The sequence below is a fragment of the Mesocricetus auratus genome, unplaced genomic scaffold (genome assembly GCF_017639785.1).
Source record: "Mesocricetus auratus isolate SY011 unplaced genomic scaffold, BCM_Maur_2.0 Super-Scaffold_100038, whole genome shotgun sequence".
NCBI lineage: Eukaryota > Metazoa > Chordata > Mammalia > Rodentia > Cricetidae > Mesocricetus > Mesocricetus auratus.
The window spans coordinates 10514784-10536876 of NW_024429216.1; the positions used below are offsets into that span (position 1 = coordinate 10514784).

The window sequence follows — 22093 nt, forward strand, 5'->3', positions numbered from 1 at the left end:
CAACAGGTGTCTGGAGCTCCCATCTTGAATCTAAAGCACAACAATGGAGAGCAAACTGCAGCAAGGTGAAACCTTCATCCTCGGAGCCCCACCTGCCCCTCAAGCCCACGACACCCTCGCCCCAGCAAAGCTCAACCTCCAGAAACAGCACCTTCCCCTAACTTTGGGCCAGAGACGACGGGGTCATTTCTCACTCGGTCACCTACACCGCGTTCCGCTGCCTCTGTGCCCGACGTCTTTTTCAAACACAGGATTAGGAAGGCAGGCGTGAGACCCGGACTTCCTCAGCAGCCGCCCCCATAAGTGGACACTGGAAGCAACCGCCGGGGGCGATCGAACCAACAGAAACCAAAGCCGAGCCGCTAAGGATTCGGGCGGAGGGGTGAGGTGGGGCCGGGGAGCCACAGCGGGAGCTCCGGGCATCTGTGGTCCCTGGAGCCCCCGGACCCGGGAAAGCAGCGACAGCGGGAACGCCCCGTCTCCCGCGGCGCCGGCTGTGGGAGCCTCGCGGGACACTAGGTCCCCAGTGTCGCGGGGAAACGCAGGCAGAGGCGCAGACCGCGGACTCCTCGGCGGCCCCGCGGGCGGCAGTGGCTGGGGAGACGGGGAGGGGGACGCGCGGGGCGGGACGAGGCCCGGGACCCCCAGAGCCCCCGGCCAGGCCCGAGTCAGGCGGATTCCCTTCCCCGGGATGCACGCCTCCGGGCTACCGCCCAGGGCAACCCGAAAAGTGCCCGGCAGACGCGGGAGGGGACGGCGGAGGGACGGCTCACCTTTCCGGGAGAAACACAGGCTTCACTCACCTGGGGCGGAAGTGGCTCTTCCCGCACGGGCCGCCTGAACTACACTTCCCAGAATTCCTCAGGGGCGCAGGGGCGACTTACAGACTACTCCAGAGGTTCTCCGTGGATACCGTGGATTCCCGACCTACATTTCCCAAAATTCCCAACAGAACAGGGCGGCCCTCCGAGCCCCCTGCGGCGGAAGTTATCCTAGAATCCGGGGATGGGAGTGTGGTGAACTACATTTCCCAGAATTCTCAGGGTTCCGCCTTGCCTTTTTGAGAGTTGAAGTGCTTCCGTAAGAAAATGTCACAATTTCAGGACCACAACAGCGTCCTTACCGTTTCTGAAGACCAAAGTGCTCTAACCACAAAGCTTTCCCAGCTTTCTATGGGAGACTGTGTTAAGTGACGCCCTTCTAGAGCCTTCACGACTGCAGTTCCTGGTATCTGCAAGTCCTTCCAGCAGGCGGGCTCCCTTGGAGATCATTTGCATGGTCACCTGAGTTTGGGGACTCTTAGTCTGAATCACTTCCGCCGACTGCTATTCCCCTTCAGCGCAACAACCTTCACCCCCTTCGTAATCTTGCAAAAGGGACACTTTTCAGACGTGACCATCCACTCAGTCTCATCAGCTATTCTACAAAAAGAGCACGGAGGAACTTGAAATACAGATAGAAGGGAGAGAAAGCCAGGTTTTACTAAAGAAACTAATAATGTTAAATAGTGTGCTCGTGTGTGCTTGACTGTATGTACAGTCACCATGTGAGTGCAGTGCCTAAGGACGCCAGAAGAGGGTGTCATGTCCCCCTGAACGACTTACAAACAACTGTGAGCCATCTCACATGGGTGGTTGTAGTTGGTCGATTTTACTCTTTATTCTTTTGGGGACCCACCACCCAGCTCGCAAATAAACACACATGGGAGTCTTATTACTTACAATTGCATGGCTCAGGCTTGTTTCTTGCCAGTTTTTCTTAACTCGTGTGGTCTGCCTTTTGCCTTACCCCTCTCTGTTTCTGTGTGTCTTTTCTTTCCTTCTTACTCCATGTCTTGCTGCGTAGCTGGCTGACTGGTACCTTTTCTTGCTCCTTCCTCTCTTCCCAGATTTCTTCTATTTATTCTCCCTGCCTGCCAGCCCTGTGAAGCATGACCCTAATTAGTCTCGTCAATACAAACCTGGCCGCAGATATCATGGTAAAACTGAAGATCAGAGAAGCAGAACAGCAGTCACCAGAGACGTCTTACCTCTCCTAGTCTTCAGGCTGAAAGGGCTAAGATCCTGTTTTTCTCCCGTCCTTATCACTTTCTCCACCCAGTCCTATCACTCCCTGTGTCCTGTCTGTACAGACCTCCAGACTCTATGGTTAACTAGTGGTGAGCTCCACCCTCTGACCTCCAAGCAAGCTTTATTTGTCAGAACACAAACAAAATATCACACATGTCCCAATTTTGTCTAAATAAAAATCAAAGGTTATAATATAGAAAAGTATATACAATAAGCATAATAACTATATACAATGTATACACTCAAGAATTACATTAACAATGTCCAGTCCATTTGCATTGGACAAATTCAGAGAAAACACTCCATTATCTATTCTTTCATGGTGAGCCCAAAGGGTTGTACCCAATTCACCTTCTATAAACGTTTTTGTCTCTCAACCTTATACACTTCATATTTCTCTTGTAAGTTTCTTTTCTGAATGTGTTATCAAGGAAAACTAGCACTATCTAATCTTCAACTGCATCAGAGATCTTAGAAGGAAATATTACCTGAGTAAGCACTAAGTGCAAGCAAGACTTCCAAGAATATTGCAAAAATAGTTAGCTATCTGGACAGTCATCCAGGGTTCCTCTGTAATGCAATGTTGGGGTACCCATCTTCAGTCCACAGGCCTAGCATATGTGACAGACATTCCTGTGAAGCAGGAGATTCTGAAGAACTGTCCTTCCTTGTCCAACTTGGACAGCATAGTGTGTGCAGTTGAGGCAAGGGCAGTTTCTTGCCCAGTGGCTAACTTTTGCCACAAAGAAAGTAAACTCCATATGGACTTTCTTCAATATACAGCATCTTCTCTCAAGTAGATTAATGTTGTCAGGAGCAGACTTATCTCGTCATATAAAAAAGTAAAAGAACCTATGATATTAAAACATCTTAAATGCCATATTCTGAAGATATATGAAGTGTTTGAAGATCATCTGCCTATCTAAAATATATTTGACCTTGAAAGCATACCTAACAGGATTACAAGTTCAATTGTAACACCTGACTATTTACCTGCATTTGTTTATTATATTAGTTTGCAATAACTTTCAAGGGTGAGAAATTTGCATTAAATTGTTAAATGAGCTGTATAAGTACAATACCTTGAACAAGTGTAATAACGTATTACAGTATGTTCTAACAAAAACCTCGAATTTGTATCAATATACAAAAAAAATCCATATCAATGTAAAATATTTAAGACTAGTTGTTGCTTTTTCGGCTTCAAAGTAGATTCAATGATCTACTCTTTATCCTGTCATAGTTATATCTCCCCTTTTTCTTTTCTGAGTAGTTTCAATAATCTACCCTTTATCCTCTTATTTCTATATTCCCCCTCTTTCTTTTTAGAGCAAGAACCCTGAATCTAATCTCCTTTGTTCAGCTTTTTTTCTTGAGTAAGAAACCACATTAAACAATGACAAATCTCCAGAATCCAAAGAAAGACCAAAAACCAGCTGCCCCAACTCTTGGGAATGTGGGCACTGTGTTCTTAAAATTACTTCCTGCTGTCTGGGGGCAAGGCATCTTTAAAGGACTCTGATAAAAAATGGCAAAATTATCAAATCCTGGGAGACCTAGTTGAATCATTTATTGTCCAGTCTCGGTGTAATCAGAAAGTGCAGGGCTTGTCTCAAGTCCTGGCTGGAGTGGTCTGTGAGGCTGGACCATCTCGGCTGCCACCATGAAATTGTCCTGAGCAGTTTGTAGTCCACGGCCCATCTCTGGGTGCTGTTTGCCAGTTTAGTGGCATCGCCACAATCCAGGTGGAATCATTGTTGTGGGGCCCCATCCTCTTTTTGGAGACTACAAAGGACGTTGTTGAGGATGGTATTGGTTCAGTGCAGAAAACTTTTGTTTGTTTGTTTTTGTTTTTTTCAAGACAGGGTTTCTCTGTATTGTTTTGGAGACTGTCCTGGAACTCACTTGGTAGACCAGGATGGTCTTGAACTCACGGAGATCCACATGCCTTTGCCTCCCGATTGCTGGGATTAAGGGCGTGTGCCACCAATGCCCCGGCTTTATTTTAAAAATCATACGCAGCAGATCTTGAAGAGGATAAGGGACCGTATTTTGTTATATACATCCAGAATACAAAAAAACTTAATTCCCAGTTACCTGATAGAGACTCTAACCCTAAATCATGTACAGGAAGTTAGTTGAAGCATTTTTCTTGAGTTAGTCAATACTCTATATGACCCTTTATATCATGACAAAGTTTAAAATACATACATATGTATATATATATTAATCTTATTAATTTGGAGATATTTATACATTAAGAAAAATTATAAAGTCAAAATAGAGTCAAAGGATTATGAGATTAGTGACAATACAATAGTCCCTTACTTTTTGTTTTTTCTTCTGCCCCAAATGAGGCAGCTCTTCTTACATAAGACAGAAATTTTGGATTTTTACTTTAACAAACATGGTTGGGTTTAGAGAAGGAGAGAGCCACACTCCAACTCCAAAGCCAGCTTTAATCTTCAATTGAACTGGGACTACAAAAGATCATATGCATTATATGTCTATGGAGAACAGCAGAAACAAACATTTTGGAAAATTTATAAAATTTTAACCTCTTGGAAATGTGATATACCAATAGGCCAATTTACTCTGTTCTTGGAAGTTTTTTTTCTGGATGATTTGTCATTTTTCTTTGGATGTCTCATCTGTCAAGTGGTCTTCAGACTCCTTAGCAGGATGCCTTCATTCCCTTGAAAAGACAAAAACAAAACCCTTCCCCAACCCTAGCTTTGGGGAGGTTCCAGTTTTGGCAAGTGATATCTGTCCAAATGAAAAGCATTTGTTAATCATATAAGTTAGTTTAGATCGACTGGTCATACTGTTTGATGAACTATCACCTCTTCTAGTTAAGAGGTCTCTCATGTTCAAATTGAAACTTTATCAGTTTTGATGGTATCTGTAGCATTTCTTCTCTTGTAGAAACAAAAGCAAAACCTCTTGTCCAACTTAACACATATCCTGGTTTCCATTCTGAGCAACACATCTTTAAATATACAGGTTGATTTATTTCAGTAGCTTTGTATTATAATATGCAGAAAACCATTTCATTTTACAAGAAACATAAACTAGAGCACCGCCAGTCCTAATTCGTTCAGGTGTTCCCACCATGGCCGTAACTTCTAACAAATGTGTGACTACAGATCAGCCTTTTTGGAACTTATAGCAGTTGATCATTGAAATACTGAATATGTATCTATGATATGGTATGCATTTTAATTTTCCAAATTCTGCTAAATGAAACAAATCCATCTGCCAAATTTCATTTCTTTGAGTAACTTTTGGGTTACTTCCTGCAGGTAATGGAGTTTGGTTATATCAAAACAAGTAGGGCAGTTCCTTATAATTTCCTTGGCTTTCAAACACTTGCTATTGGCATGGTGTTTATGAAATTTTGAAGCTTCCAGCATACTTCCTACCAACAGTTAATTAATCTCATCACTTCCTTATGCTGTATGTGTAAATATGTGTTATATAAACAGGATGATTTCTATTTCTGATTTCTTATATCTGAATACGTAATGAAATCGATTCTGTATCATCAAACCTTCCTTTTTAATTAGACAAAGAGGGAAGAATGCTGTGGAATAATCTTGCACACTGAAATTTATCACTCTAATTGGCTTAATGAAATGCTGACTGGCCAGTAGCCAGGGATGGATGAAACTAAGGATGTCTGGAAGGAGAGGGGCAGATTCAGGAGACACAGGCCAGATGGGAGAGAGCAAGATGGGGACACCATACTGAAAAAAGGTGCCGCCACATGGCAGAGCGTAAAGAAAGAATACAGGTTAACTTAAAATGTAAACCTAGTTTGTAATTAGCCTGAGCTATTATAAGTGTTTGTTTCTAAGTAATACTAAGACACTGGATGGTAATTTGGGAAGCACCTGCCCAGTATTTGGGACTGAGTGGCTCCAAGACAGGAAACTTCTGCTTACAATAGAACTCCTGTTAATTCCTGCTGACATGCAGGCTGTTGAGTTTTTGGAAACTTCTTGGTAGAGCTCTACTCTGTTGTTTGCCAACCAGGACTGACATTCATGTGAGATACAAAAGCTACATTTTCATTAACAAAACACAACAGAATTTGACAGACCTTCATTTCTGCACGGGTTCTCAGAAGGACGACCACTCCTGTACTCTTCCCTACTACAGAAATTATCACTGCTATGCACTCTTTGATGGATTAGGAGGCCTGAGTTCCTACTGAATCCCTTACCACAAGTGTCACACGTGTAGGGTTTCTCTCCCGTATGGACTCTCTGATGAGCTTGAAGATGTGACCTCTGGCTGAAGCCTTTCCCACACACCTCACATTTGTATGGCTTCTCCCCAGTGTGGACTCTGTAATGGATCTGGAGACTGGAAGACCTAATGTAGGCCTTCCCACACTCATCACACTGGTAAGGCTTCTCTCCCATGTGGACTCTCTCATGCGCCAGGAGAGTTGAAGCCTTGCTGAAGCCTTTGCCACATTCTCCACATTTATAGGGCTTTTCTTCTGTGTGAACCCGCTGATGAATCTGAAGATTAGAGTTCCATCTGAAGCCCTTCCCACACTCCTCACACTTGTAAGGCTTCTCACCAGTGTGAACTCTCAGGTGGCCCTGAAGGTTTGAACTCCGACTGAAGCCCTTCCCACACACCTCACACTTGTATGGTTTCTCCCCAGTATGAACTCTCTGGTGGTCTTGCAGGTAGGAATTCCGACTGAACTCCTTCCCACACTCCTCACACTTGTAAGGTTTCTCCCCAGTGTGAACTCTCTGGTGGCCTTGCAGGTAGAAACTCCGACTGAAGGACTTCCCACACTCCTCACACTTGTACGGCTTCTCCCCAGTGTGAACTCTCTGGTGGGCATGCAGGTAGGCACTCTGGCTGAACTCCTTCCCACACTCCTCACACTTGTATGGTTTCTCTCCCGTGTGCACTCTCTGGTGAATGTTAAGCACCCATCTGTGACTGAAGCCTTTCCCACAGGTGTTGCATTTGTGTGGCTTCTGTTTCTGATGATCTTTGGGGCTGGAACTCCAGCTACAACCATTCCTACCCTCTCTAGTAAAAGGTTTCTCTCTGCTGTGAATTTGCTGATGGCCTTGAACACGCAAACTTTGACCAAAGCTGCGTGAATGTTTAGGAGGCTGCTCCCTGGGATGCATGGCTGGGAAGTCCTGGAAATGTGGGGGCAGACTGAAGTGGTTACCACACTCAGAGTTACAGAGAGTCTCTTCCACATGGACTCTGTGATGAGGGTGAAAACTTGAACAACGTGTGAAATCTTTCCTACCCTCCACACCTGGATATAGTTTCTCTTCAGGATGGGTGTTCCCATTGACTTGGAGATACGAACTCTGATTAGAAACATTCCCATTCTCCTCATACTTGTTGGGCTCTTCCCTAGTGTGGGCCCTAAAATTGCTACCACAGTGTAAACAGCAGTCCAGGGTTTTCCCAGGGATGCTGCACTTCCAGGAGGCATCGGCTGGGTGGGCACATCCACAAGGGTGAGGAGGGGAGCCGCGGTGGACGTTCTCACTGCACTGGCACAGGGCGCGCTCTGGACACTCTCTCGGAGGGGAACGCACAGGAGGGCTCTCAGCAGCACCCTCAGCTCCTGTCTCCACACTCTGATGACTGTGACGAGCTGAGCCATCACCACGGCCCTTTCCACACGGACTGTGTGCACAGGGCTTCCCTCTGGAGTGGAACTGCTGCTGTGTGACAGAGCTGTGGTCCTCACTGTGACCATGGCCCCAGGCTTTTCCAGCCTCAGTACATGGGCAGGGCTCAGGCCCTAACCTAACCAAGTCCTGCTTTAACGACGATACTGTCATGGTCTCTTCTCCGTTGTCATGGACACTACAGCTTCCCTGCTTTCTGTGTAACCCCTCACTGTCCCTGTGGTATGAGAACCACCTCATGCCCTCACACCTGCAGAAGTGATTTCCCCTGGACATTTGCTGACCTTCCCATTGGCAATTACACGCTCCATGGAGATATGATTCCCACCAGAACTGCTTGGCTCTCAGCGAAGGAAACCCTTGATTTTTCATAGAGGCAGCGTCATCATTTACAGGAGGCCACACGTAGTTCCCGTCTTCAGAAATCTGAACCGGCATGTCTGCGCACACCAGGCAAGGACAATCTCCTTGGTTCTGAGACTCGGTGTTCCCCTCTGGACATCTTCTCATGGAATCCTGACACCTGGGTAACAAGCCTGCACCTCCTGGCCAGGTCTGACAGGAGGAGAATGCTCTGGGACAACAGGAGTTTAATTCCACAGCATGTCCACCCTTGCTTCCTAGGAAGATGAGAATCCAGAGAAATGCACAAGTGAGCACCTTATTGAGAGACTTTGGAAGTTAACCCTTGGCTCACGGCAGGAGACTCACGTGTCACACTGTTCTATGAGTACTGACAAAACACCCGATACAGACACAGAAGCCACAGAACCACAGCTCTCTGGGTACCTTAACATCTAGATTTTCTGTCAGACAGTAGGGATGCCACCTCTAATCACAGCATTCAGAAGGCAGAGGCAGGTGCATCTCTGGAGAGTTTGACACCAGCCTGGTCTACAGAGTGAGTTCCAAGACAGCCAGGGCTACACAGAGAAACCCAGTCTCAAAAAAAAAAGAAAAGGAAAGAAAAAGGAGATATGTTTTTTTTGTTTGTTTGTTGTTTTTTGAGACAGGGTTTCTCTGTGTAACAACCATAGCTATCTTGGAACTTGCTCAAACTCAGAGATACGGGTTTTTCCTAAAAAATGTGGATATCATATATGGCCCCATGGAAAGGTCCAGTGAACTCTAAGCATGTCATTGTGTCTTTATCACACATTGTTGGGTGATCCAATGGTGAAAACAAAAGGGGACATTACAAAGTGGAAAATGTCTCCTGTGAGCATGAGTGTGTGCTCTCACTCTGTCCCTCTATGTGTGTGTGGTCTCTCTCTCTCTCTCTCTGTATCTCTGTCCCTCTCTTTCCCTGAGTGTGTTTGGGGTCAAGCCCTGGCATGACTGAGGAGGTCAGAGGACAACTTGGGGAGTCAGTTTTCTCCCTCCTCCTATCAGGTGGGTTCTAGGGATGGAACTGGTGTCTCCGGCTTGGTGACGAGCACCCTTACTCAGCTCTTAGCGGCCCTGCTCTAAGCACTATTAACTATTTGTGAGGCGGGTGGGGCCCAGTGGAGAGTTAGGGAGAAGTGACTTCCCTGCCCCGTGTTCTGGAAAGAACTCCCACCCCCTGACCCACAGCTCGGCTCCCACCTGGGAGTCCACGTCCTGGGGCCTCCACCATGCAAAGCTTCTCTTCCTTCTCCAGCTGGGCTATCAGCCCTGGTTTGAAGGGCTCCTGCGCTATGTGAGAAAGACAGAAAAGCCATGTCTGATCATGTCTACGTTGTCAAACGACATAAAAAGAAACAGCTGGTATGGAGGTGTATGTCTGTCATAGGTACACCTGGGAGGCAGAGACAGACAGTTTGAGAATGGTCTAGCCTGGGCTCCATGGAGGGCTGCTGCTTACTGGCTTGCTCCTCACACAACTCAGAGCCACCTGGCAAGGCCGACTATACCCACAGTGGCCTGGGCCACAATCGCAGCAATAATTAAACAAGCAAATGGTACACAGATTGCCCACAGGTCACCGTGATGGAAGTGTTTTCTCAAGTGAGGTTCCTCTTCCCAGATGACTCCAACTTGTGTCAAGTTGACAAAACCAAGCAGGTCTCTCATGTACAGCTCAAAGCACAGATGGACGGAGCCATGAGAAACCTCCAGTGCTTCCAGTTAGACAACGAGAGAACACGTCCAGGAGTCCCCGGGCTCCCACACAGCTGGTCCCATGCATTCCTGGGGAAACCCAGGCCCCGTCCTCACCCACTGAGAGCAGCGTCCTGAAGGTCTCCAGCATCACGTCGCGGTACAGCTTCCTCTGGGCAGCATCCAGCAGCTCCAGCTCCTCCTTGCTAAAGACCACAGCCACGTCCCTGAATGTCACCATCTCCTGTGACACCAAACACATGTGGGCATGACTACAGAAGAGGTGGCTGAGAAGATGTGAAGGGAGAACCTGCGTGGGATTCAGAGGCTCTTGGGTGGAAATTCCCACCTCTGCCAGCCTTCCAATCTGCTGGAGCCACCCGCCATGAGGGCTGCAAAGAAATCCGTGTGTGTGTGTGTGTGTGTGCGTGTGTGTCTGTGTGTGTCTGTGCGTGCGTGTGTGCGTGCGTGTGTGCGTGCGTGAGTGCGTGTGTGTGCGTGCGTGTGCGTGCGTGCGTGTGTGTGTGTGTGTGTGTGTGGCTCATGTGTGTGGTCCATACATGTGGATGCACCCATGTGTGAGTCTGTAGGTGTGCATGTGCATATGTCTGTATCTCTGCACATGACATGGCGTGTATGTGGAGGTCTTTCAGGAGTTGGTCCTGGCCTTCAACATTGCAGATGCACAGAGCAAGCTACAGTTTCTCTTGCAGTTTCTGTCATACTGCGTATTCCAAGCAGCTAGGCTGCCGGCTTCCTGTTGGTTCTCCTGCTCCCTCTATAGTGGGGCTACAGATGTGCACCACCACATCTGGCTTTTTACATAGATTCCAAGGACTGAACTCAGATCATCAAGATTGTGCACAAGAATTCTTATCTGCTGAGCCATCTCCTGACCCCTTCCACCTTGCTTCACCAGACAGAATATTCTCACTGAATCTGGAGCTCACCAATTACATCTATTCAGTAACAATCCGTCTTTTTCCACATATTAGCTATCTCTTTTTTTGTTTTGTTTTGTTTTGGTTTTGGTTTTTCGAGACAGGGTTTCTCTGTAGCTTTGGAGGCTGTCCTGGAACTCGCTCGGTAGACCAGGCTGGCCTCGAACTCACAGAGATCTGCCTGCCTCTGCCTCCCGAGTGCTGGGATTAAAGGCGTGTGCCACCAACCCCCGGCTTAGCTATCTCTTTTTAAAATGTTATTCTCTCTCTCTCTCTCTCTCTCTCTCTCTCTCTCTCTCTCTCTCTCTCTCTCTCTCTCTCTCTCTCTCTCTCTCTCTGTGTGTGTGTGTGTCTTGGGGAGCTCATGCATGCTATGGTGCATTGTGGAGGTCAGATGACAACATTCGGGAGACTGTTCTCTGCTAATGTCTGGGTCCCACAGATCAAGCTCTGGTCATCAGCTTTGGCAGAAAGGTTCCTCACCACTGAGCCATCTCCTGACCTTGGACACCATCACTATTGCCTCTTCTCTAATATCACTGAGTAGACACAGTGTTTTTCACTTCCTTTACACTGCAAACATTTTGCTTATTGCTTTGTTATCTGGCTTGCGATAGAGAGAGATCTTAGATGTTGATGCTGTAGACTGTTCAAACCTGTGCCTGCTCCGCACAAGTTTCTGAGCATCTTGCCTTGGTTGTGGATGGAGAGATCTGCCCTGCACTCCTCCACCCTGCTCTCTTCTGCCCTGCCCTGCTCTGATCTGCCCTCTGTTTTTTTGTTTGTTTGTTTGTTTTTGGGTTTTTTGAGGCAGGGTTTCTCTGTATGGCTTTGGAGGCTGTCCTGGAACTAGCTCTTGTAGACCAGGCTGGCCTCAAACTCACAGAGATCCGCCCGCCTCTGCCTCCCGAGTGCTGGGGTTAAAGGCATGGGCCACCACTGCTCGGCCCTGCCCTCTGTTTTTATCACTCTGACTTTCTATTAAACAAGGCTAGCTGTTTGACCCAGAAGACAAAGGCCTCAGAACATTCAATGTCCTGTGTGAACATGGATCTCTCATCCTCATGGAACAGTGTCAGGGATCCTGCCCCGAGATGGACGGAGAGTGACTGTGCCTTGCAGTGCTGAGGACTTTTACATTCAATTAACCCAAGGCATAAATGGAGAAAACATACTCTCTCTGTTTCTGTTTCTCTGTCTCTCTCTCTCTGCCCAGAGTGTCAGAAACTGTGATGAAAGAAACTGGCGGCTTTTGCTGGAGTTTTCTGTCCCGCCAGGTTCCACAGCTTCAGCCCCAAATGAACACACGGATGCTACATTAATTATAAAACTATTGGCTGATGGATAGGGAGTCTTAACTATTAACACATTTCTATTAATCTATGTATTTCTATGAGGTCTGGGCTTACCAGAGAATGTCTGGACCTGGTTCTCCTTTGGTGGTTACATGGCGTTTCTTCAAGGCACCTCTCTGACTACCTTTCCCAGAACTCTCCTCGTCACCTAGTCCCACCTATCTTCCTGCCTTTATTGGTCAACCAGTGTTTTATTCATCAACCAATCAGGGAAACATATACAAAAGGACATCCCCCACCATCTCTTTTCTGTCTAAATAAAAAGAAGGGTTTGTAACTTTAACACAGTAAAACTATATATAACAGTTATCTAGCAGAAGCTATAGTTAACAATATTTAGTCCATTAACAATTGTCAAAATGTAAAGAAAGCATTCTATCACCTATCCTATCTTTGTGAGTCTAAAGTCTTATATGTAACTTACATTTTATCATAACTAAGAAAAACCATAACCATAACTATCTGTCTTCAATTTCATCAAAGACCTCAGAAGGATAATATATAAACTCTAGAATTGACAGAGACATCTCACTGCCTGGACAGTCACCCAAAGTTCCTCTGTAATGTTGGGGCACCCATCTTCAGCCCATAGGCCACAGTGTGTCTGGCAGACTTCTCAGTGAAGCAGGAAATTTTAAATTATCCACCTGTACTGGCGGATTAACAGTTTGTCAGTCATTTCTCTCTGTCCTGCAGACTCTTCCGTGAAGCAGGAACCCTGAAGGACTATCCCATCTGATTTTTTCAAGTTCAGCAGTCAATTTCCTGTGGGTCCTGCATGTCCAGGTTATACAGCAAAGGTCCAACAGTCCAGGCAAGAGCAGTTTCTTGCCCAAATGGCTAGTCTTGCCATATTGAAAGCAATCTCCATGACGAGTTTCTTTGATGCCCTCCTTCCTCTCTGAGGTAATAGGTGTTGCCAGGAGCAGATGTGTCTCACTGTCATGAAAAACCCTAAACCATTTTAAATGCCATATTCTGTAGGTCTTTGCAATTGAAGACTCCATTTGAAATTATCTCTGCATATCAAGAAGATCTAACTAACATAACTACACTTTGACTCTTATAAGCAGCTCTGCAGTTAATGGCACCGGCTGCTCTTGCAGAAGACCTTGGTTTGGTTCCTGGTACCCACATGACAGCTCATAACTTTCTCTAACTCCAGTTCCAGGGGATCTGATGCCCTCTGTAGCTTCCATGGGTACAAGGCACACACATGTTGCACAGATGTAAATGCTGGCAGGATACTCACACACATAAAATAAAAAAATATACAAATCCTAAAGTAAAATAAAATAAAGTGAAATGAAATAAAGACAATAAAGTATCTCAGGTGTCACCTTAGAGGTACGAATGCACTGGTGTGCAGGCGTGTGTGTGTGTGTGTGTGTGTGTGTATAGACATTTACACAGTTGAGTCTATGTGCACATGTGTGTATGTACGTATGTATGTATATAGACATTTACACAGTTGAGTCTGTGTGCACACGTGTATGTACATATGTATGTATATAGACATTTACACAGTTCAGTCTGTGTGTGTATGTTATGTATGTATATAGACAATTACACAGTTGAGTCTATGTGTGTGTATGTATGTATATAGACATTTACACAGTTGAGTCTGTGTGTGTATGTTATGTATGTATATAGACATTTACACAGTTCAGTCTGTGTGTATATGTTATGTATGTATATAGACATTTACACAGTTGAGTCTATGTGTGTGTGTATGTATGCATATAGACATTTACACAGTTGAGTCTGTGTGTGTATGTATATAGACATTTACACAGTTGAGTCTGTGTGTGTATGTATTCTTGTATGTATGCATGTATGTGTATGTATGTATATAGACATTTACACAGTTGAGTCTCTAGAATGTCACACAGTTGACATGTCTCTCAGACTGCTGTTCATGCTTTCATTGTCCTGGGCTACATGGCCAGCCTCAAAAGCTGTTTTTTGAGTCAAGGTTCTCCTTAGGGAAATGTGGGATGCCTCAGGAATTTGCAAGTTTGTGGGTGGGGAACAGCTTAGTGCAAATGGCGGGGTCATCACAGTTCCCTGCCACAGCATCACAAGACCTGGGATGCACAGCGCCAAGTGGAGAGTGTCCAATCCCAGGCACATCACAGCACATGGAACAGGGATGTGGCTCCAAATGGCCACAGGGAGTGCAGAAACAAGATAAGGAAGTGTGTAATTGTAGAACCTCCATTTTCTTTTACACAGTTCATCTACAGAATAAAAATGATGTGTCTGTATTTGCAGCACCGAGGAATAGGGAGCAGATGATGGGGCTAGCCCAGGCTTTACAGTAAGACCCTCGTTCAAAACAAAAAAAAGGGAGGGGGATGTCAGGGACCTGCAGCCATCAGTCAGCGAGGCCGTATCTCGTACTCATAGAGAAGACGTGACACTAAGACCACCCTGCCACCTCTTCTGCCATACAGCAAAGTCCAAGAAACAGGCCTGCAGTTTATCTGTCAGTTAAAGACTAGCTTAGTTGGAAACTACAACATCCTCAGGAGACAGGCCTGAGCAATAGTAAATTGTGATAGATATGATCGGGCCCTGCTGTCAGGTTACCAAGCAACATAGGAGTTCCTACCCCTGACCTCTTGCCCTGTAGATTAGGTTGCCAGGCAATGCAGCAGACCACCTCTCCCACTGACCTCTTGCCCCTGCAGCTACAAGTACACCTTCCCCCTTCCCCTCCTCACTTCTCCTATATAAATCCCTTTGTGATGAAATAAACTGGCCGCCTTGATCAGAATCCTGTCTTGGCGCCCATTCCTGTATCCCCTGCCTTCCATCCTTCTCCTAGGATTCTACCAGACCCACGTTGAATGTCCTGCGGGTAGGGACAGGGGGACAAAAGAAAATTTATCTCACACACACACACACACAAAAGGGATTGACTCAAGCGGAACAGATGAGAGCTAGGAAGGAAAGTCGGAAGGTAAAGGCTCTTGCCCTAACCCTGACTACCTATGTTCAATCCCAGAACCCACATGGTGGAAGCCAAGGAATACATTCTTCAAAGCTGCAGTCTGAGTTGGACAGGCACACTGTGGTATGAGTGTTTACCCCATGAATAAACAGATATATTGTAGAATATGCTCGGGAAGATTTTTTTATGCAACTAACACACAGATGGCCCAGTACCAGCTGCCACTCCTCACCCTGGTCTACGAGGGGAACATCCACGCTGAGACATGGGGGAGTGTGGTGGTTCCAACAGGTTGTGACCCCTCAGACTCATGTGTCTGAATGCTTGGCCACAGGGACTGGCACTCTGAGGGGTGTGGCCCTCGTGGAGGAAGTGTGTCAGTGTGGAGGCAGGATTTGAGGTCTCACATGCTCAAGCTAGGCCCAGTGTGGCACACGGTCTCCTGTTGCCTATGGATCAAGATGTACAACTCTCAGCTCCTTCCCAGAACCATGGCTGTAGATTCAGGCATTGCGCTGGCATGCCCATCACCTGGCAGAATGCAGTCAGGCAGTACCCTGGTCAGCCCAGGGTCTATGACTGCGTAGTCTGCACGCAGGCGCAAAGGACCCTTTAAAAGACAGGCCCCGCCCTCTTACGCTCTTTCCTGCGCTCCCCTCTTCTGTCCTTGTTGGGGACTGCTAGAACCTTGAACAAAATGGAGTCTGTCAGCCATTTCTTGGCCTTCTGCCTATGTGACTTCGAGCACACATGCCCTTGAGACAAAGGGAAAGGTTAACCATAAAAGTTAAATTTACACAGGGCAGCCCACCCGCCTAGCCAGGGGGAAGTAACCCTTACAGAGCAATTGCCTTTGTTGGCAAAAGGTTAAAATGTGTTCCTTTGAATACTTCCTACCCCTCCCTAATTCCTGCACTTGACTTACGCTGACAAGCATTTGTGGAATGCAACTAATGACTGATGGAAAATTACAGCTTCGTCTTTACCTTATTCGGTGTATATTTGAGTTGAGACTTGATCGGCATGCTTGTACCGCCCCGAGATTCTTTTTCTATAAGAACCATCTCACCCCAAAAATAAACGCTCTTGATCAGCAAAAGTTGTCTTGAGCCTGTTTCCTTTAACCTCTTGAAGTTTACTTTTAAGATCGGATCTGCTCGTGAAGACCCACCAAATTAGTAGCGACCCTCATCACCTCATCCCCGAGGGTCGGGGATCCCCTCCAGGTGTCACATGTCCTCTCTGTCTCTTCACCTCTTTTCCTCCACCCCACCCCCACCCTTCTCTAATAAACTCTCACTGAGTTCTGTCTACCTGGCATGCTTCTCCCTCCGCCTCGTGCGACTTCACCCGCCATGGAATCGCCAAGGTCCCCCATTCACGCTTTATCATGACAATGGCTGCCTGCATGCCACCACCAAGGTAATGGACTAAAGCTCTGAACTGTAAGTCACCCCGACTAAATGCTTTCCTTGAAAGAGTTGCCGAGGTCACGCTGTCTCCTCACAGCAACAGAAACCGTGACTAAGACACAGCATAAACGGCACAGATGAAAGTCAACTCACCTGCAACTGGGCCATTTTCTCCTCCTCTTTTCTAGGAATTGGTGGAGACCTGGGAAGGCAGGACAGGATGACAGACACATGAGAGGGAAAATACAACTTAGTCCAGGAGAGATGGAGCGCCCCTCCCCTCCAGAGGCAGGCACACGCACATCCCGGCTATCCCCGATGTCCTACCCAGGCTGCAGGCAGGGACAGCCTGCCCAGAGTTCTTACTTCACACTGGATGTTGTTTGCTGCAGCTTCCAGAGATGAAACATGAACCACCAAACTCAACAAAACCCACGTGGAGTTTATTGGGAAAGGGCGGGAAGGGAGGGGTTGGTGTTGGTGTTGGCCAACCGGGAGCGGAAATGGAAAGACAGAGATCAGGCAGGATGTGCTTGCCTAAAAAGGAAAGCTTGCACATGCAAACAGAGGCCTTACTCACACAGCCACATAACGCACGGCATAGCCACACAACTCTGGGCCCTCTGCGCTGTCTAAGTATCTGCCTAGGGAATAGTGCCTCCTACAGTGGGCGGGGTCAGCATAATGCCAGGATATCAACACTGGACATCTCCTGGAGTGTTCTCACCCACCCTGGGAGATGCGGTGAAGGAGGGTAATGAAATGTATTGGCTCTAAGTATCATCAAGGGACAAAACGCCTAGTTCAGAAACAGGTAATGGGCTGTGATGACTCAGCAGGTCAGGGTGCTTCCTGCCAAGCCTGATGACCTGAGATTAATCCCCAAGTCCCACATGGAAGGAGACAGCTGGCTCCCACAGGCTGTCGTCCTCTGACATATGCTTGTGTACACACACACACTAAACAAACGTTAGTAATTGTTTAAAGGGTACACACACACACTAAATAGACGTTAGCAATTGTTTAAAGGTGTGTTGTGCTAGTGTGCTCTTTAGCTCATTAACCTTCTCCATTTCGATTCTGTCATCTGCAAACAGTTGTTAGAGCTGGCACTCAGTGTTAAGAGCTGCTGGGATTCTGTGCCCCAGGCATGGACATCTACCGTAAGGAATAAAAATTCTCTATGTGCCCATGAATGCCCAGAAGTGAATTCTACTCTGCATCAGAGAATTGCTCCTGCCCTCTGACCCCAGTGAGGGGATGGAGTGTGGCTCACTGGTAGAGCCCCTGCCTAGAATTCCCCAGTGAGGGGCTGGGGGCGTGGCCCAGTGGTAGAGCCCCTGCCTAGAATCCCCCAGTGAGGGGCTGGGGGCGTGGCCCAGTGGTAGAGTATGTGCCTAGACTCCCAAGTGAGGGGCGGGGATGTGCCACCATGACTTAGTTCCAATCTGTAATCTTTTTAATGCATTTGGTTTATTAGTGTGATGGTTAGCTTTCAGACAAACTTGAAACAACCCAGAATCACCTGGAAACTGAATCTGAATAATGGATCATCTACCATATCCTGTGGGCATCTTTTCTCTTAAAATTTATGTATTTTTATTAGGTGTGAGTGCCTACAAGCCAGAAGAAGACATCAGATCCCATTATAGATGGTTGTGAGCCACCATGTGGGTGCTGAGAATTGAACTCAGGACCTCTGGAAGAACAGCCAATGCTCTTAACCTCTGAGCCGTCTCCCCAGCCCACTGTAGGAGGCACTATTCCCTAGGCAAAGTGCTCTGAACTGGAGAAGAGCAGAGAAACTAAGCTCAGCAGAAGCCAGCAAGCAAGTATGCATGCATGCATGAGTTTCTTCTGCTCTTGACTCTGGGTGAGATGCAAACAGCTGCTTCAAGTTCCTGCTGTGACTTTTCCACAGCATGGACTGGAACCTGGAACCCTAAGCTGAAATAAACTCTTTCCCTTCTATGTGGCTTTTCCTCAGAGGATTTTATCAGAGCAACAGTTGTAAAAGCAGAACAATTGGCATGCTGTAACTCCTGAGGTGGCTGGATTTCAGCCCACCACTGTATTCTTCTTCTTGAGACTTGTCCTCTCTGGTTCTGGTTACCCTACTCACTGTCTGCTTCCATTTGGGCTGTGTGTGTGTGTGTGTGTGTATGTATGTATGCACGTATGTACGTTCGTACACATATATGTATGTATGTATGTACGAATGTATGTATGTATTTTCACCACTGCATTCATTTTATCTTGTAGCTTCAGAATTTGTTTGCCTTTATCAGTTGATCTGGGATTGCAACAAACACATCTACTTGCTCACAGTGCACATTTTAGGTTGTTAAAAATAAGTTTTATTTACTTCTTATGTGGTCATGTATGTAATATACCATGTCTATGGAGGTCAGAGGACAATTGTTGGGGTTGGTTTTCTCCTTCCAACATGTGGGTTTGGGGATTGAACTGAGGTCGGCAGGCTTGACAGCAGGTGCCTTTTCCTGCCCAACCATCTTGAAGGGCCCACAGCATGCTTAATGCTGCCATTTAAAACCTACTTGTGAAATACTGAAACTTTTGTTTGGGTTGCATGTGCTTTGCTATAGACGATAAATTCTCTAGCTAAGAAAGATGCACGTTTTATGCCTTTTCTCTCTCACAGGGCTCGGGTAGAACCTAGGGTCTTGCACGTGTAATTTAATTATTATTTTTTTAATATACAGGTTGAGGACTTCAATGTTGCATTTAATGTTTTAACTTTTACTTCTCATTATGTGTATGCCTGCTCATCTATTTGCCTCACTGCACACAGTGTCCTCTGAGGTCAGTGGGTCCCTGGGAACTAAAATTACAGGTGGTTATGAGGCCCCTGGCCCTGGGGCCTCTGCAAGAACAGTGAGCACTGTGAATCACTGAGTCATCTCTCCATCCCCAATTCCACTTCTTTTCTCTTAACATTGACTTAGTTGTGGGTAGGGGGATTTATGCATGTTATAGCAATTCTCTTTTTCCATCATGAGTTTTGGGGACCAAACTCAGACATCAGGTTTGGTGGCAAGGGACTTTACCTGCTGAGAGATGACTGCATGGTATATTAGATTACGAAAATACACGGATTATAAGGAAATACAATTATCTATGGACCCAGGATGTAAAGAAAATACTTTAGTATTCTTCTCTTTTCTTTTTTTTTCTGTGTAACGGCTATCCTGGACATCACTCTGTAGACCAGGCTGGCCTCAAACTCAAAGGGATCCGCCTGCCTCTGCCGCCTGAGTGCTGAGATTAAACGTTTTAGTCACCATTGCCCAGGTATATTCTTATTTTCTGGTAGTTAAGTGAATTTTTAATCTGAGTTATAAAAAACAGATTTCACTTTCCCCCCGAACAGATGTAATAGAAATAAGTGAATTACGTGAGAATGATGGGTCAGTAACCAAGAAAGCTCTTGTCAGAGTTGCAGTTGCTAACTGGCTAGAAAACCCTTAATTATTGAATATTAAATCTTTATTTACATAACGTCCTTATTGCTTAGGCCCAAGTATTTATTTCTTCATCCTTTCTAGAATTTACTCAAAAAATATCAGGGCAGCTTCACAGCCAGATCTCTCAACGAACAAACACACACCCGAGAAGGAAGGATGCTGAACTCTGCCCATGTCTATGAGTGACTTTTCTGTAGCTGGGATAAAACACCATGACTAAGGAAACTTGTAGAAGGAAGCATTCACTTTGGCTTTCGGGTTCCAGAGGGTTCCATGACAGCAGGGACACCATGACAACAGGTGTCTGGAGCTCCCATCTTGAATCCAAAGCACAACAATGGAGAGCAAACTGCAGCAAGGTGAAACCTTCATCCTCGGAGCCTCACCTGCCCCTCAAGCGCACGGCACCCTCGCCCCAGCAAAGCTCAACCTCCAGAAACAGCACCTTCCCCTAACTTTGGGCCAGAGACGACGGGGTCATTTCTCACTCGGTCACCTACACCGCGTTCCGCTGCCTCTGTGCCCGACGTCTTTTTCAAACACAGGATTAGGAAGGCAGACGTGAGACCCGGACTTCCTCAGCAGCCGCCCCCATAAGTGGACACTGGAGGCAACCGCCGGGGGCGATCGAACCAACAGAAACCAAAGCCGAGCCGCTAAGGATTCGGGCGGAGGGGTGAGGTGGGGCCGGGGAGCCACAGCGGGAGCTCCGGGCATCTGTGGTCCCCGGAGCCCCCGGACCCGGGAAAGCAGCGACAGCGGGAACGCCCCGTCTCCCGCGGCGCCGGCTGTGGGAGCCTCGCGGGACACTAGGTCCCCAGTGTCGCGGGGAAACGCAGGCAGAGGCGCAGACCGCGGACTCCTCGGCGGCCCCGCGGGCGACAGTGGCTGGGGAGACGGGGAGGGGGACGCGCGGGGCGGGACGAGGCCCGGGACCCCCAGAGCCCCCGGCCAGGCCCGATCAGTGTGCGCAGCCGCGGCTCGCTCAGCGCCAACTCGCGTCCCGCCCTCCTGAGGCGGATTCCCTTCCCCGGGATGCACGCCTCCGGGCTACCGCCCAGGGCAACCCGAAAAGTGCCCGGCAGACGCGGGAGGGGACGGCGGAGGGACGGCTCACCTTTCCGGGAGAAACACAGGCCTCGCTCACCTGGGGCGGAAGTGGCTCTTCCCGCACGGGCCGCCTGAACTACACTTCCCAGAATTCCATAGGGGAGCAGGGGCGATTTACAGACTACTCCAGAGGGTCTCCGTGGATTCCCGACCTACATTTCCCAAAATTCCCGACAGAGCAGGGCGGCCCTCTGAGCCTCCTGCGACGGAAGTTATCCTAGAATCCGGGGATGGGAGTGTGGTGAACTACATTTCCCAGAATTCTCAGGGTTCCTCCTAGCTTTTCAAGAGCGGAAGTGGTGCTGTGAAGAACCCAGACTAGAGCTCACAGCTTCAGGTTTGCAACAGCGTCCTTAGCGTTTCTTTTTTTTTTTTTTTTTTTTTTTTTGGTTTTTTTCGAGACAGGGTTTCTCTGTGGCTTTGGAGGCTGTTCTGGAACTCGCTTGGTAGTCCAGGCTGGTCTCGAACTTACAGAGATCCGCCTGCCTCTGCCTCCCGAGTGCTGGGATTAAAGGCGTGCGCCACCAACGCCCGGCCGTCCGTAGCGTTTCTTAAGACCAAAGTGCTCTAACCACAAAGCTTTCCCAGCTTTCTGTGGGAGACTGTGTTAAGTGCCGCCCTTCTAGAGCCTTCGCGACTGCAGTTCCTGGTATCTGCAAGTCCTTCCAGCTGGCAGGCTCCCTTGGAGATCATTTGCATGGTCACCTGAGTTTGGGGACTCTTAGTCTGAATCACTTCTGCCGACTGCTATTCCCCTTCAGCGCAACAACCTTCACCCCCTTCGTAATCTTGCAAAAGGGACACTTTTCAGACGTGACCATCCACTCGGTCTCATCAGCTATTCTACAAAAAGAGCACGGAGGAACTTGAAATACAGATAGAAGGGAGAGAAAGCCAGGTTTTACTAAAGAAACTAATAATGTTAAATAGTGTGCTCGTGTGTGCTTGACTGTATGTACAGTCACCATGTGAGTGCAGTGCCTGAGGACGCCAGAA

At 47.3% G+C, this 22093-nt stretch overlaps 1 protein-coding gene across 4 annotated transcripts in view; it reads right to left on the minus strand.

Moving 5' to 3' along the window:
* Positions 1 to 2231: 2231 nt before the first annotated feature.
* Positions 2232 to 22093, minus strand: part of LOC101841510 (zinc finger protein 180) — a 42492-nt gene continuing 22630 nt past the window's right edge. Inside the window, exons 1-5 of one of the 4 annotated variants that reach the window (XM_040734615.1) lie at positions 21135 to 21453; positions 16656 to 16704; positions 9956 to 10082; positions 9344 to 9433; positions 2232 to 8376 (exon numbers count right to left, since the gene is read on the minus strand). In XM_040734615.1, the coding sequence (XP_040590549.1) occupies positions 6143 to 8376; positions 9344 to 9433; positions 9956 to 10082; positions 16656 to 16670 (2466 nt within the window). In that variant the 5' untranslated portion in view covers positions 16671 to 16704; positions 21135 to 21453 and the 3' untranslated portion in view covers positions 2232 to 6142. Of the gene's footprint in view, positions 8377 to 9343; positions 9434 to 9955; positions 10083 to 14860; positions 14895 to 16655; positions 16705 to 21104; positions 21455 to 22093 lie in introns of those variants that run through there. The other 3 variants (XM_040734614.1, XM_040734616.1, XM_040734617.1) reach the window with 3 other exon arrangements.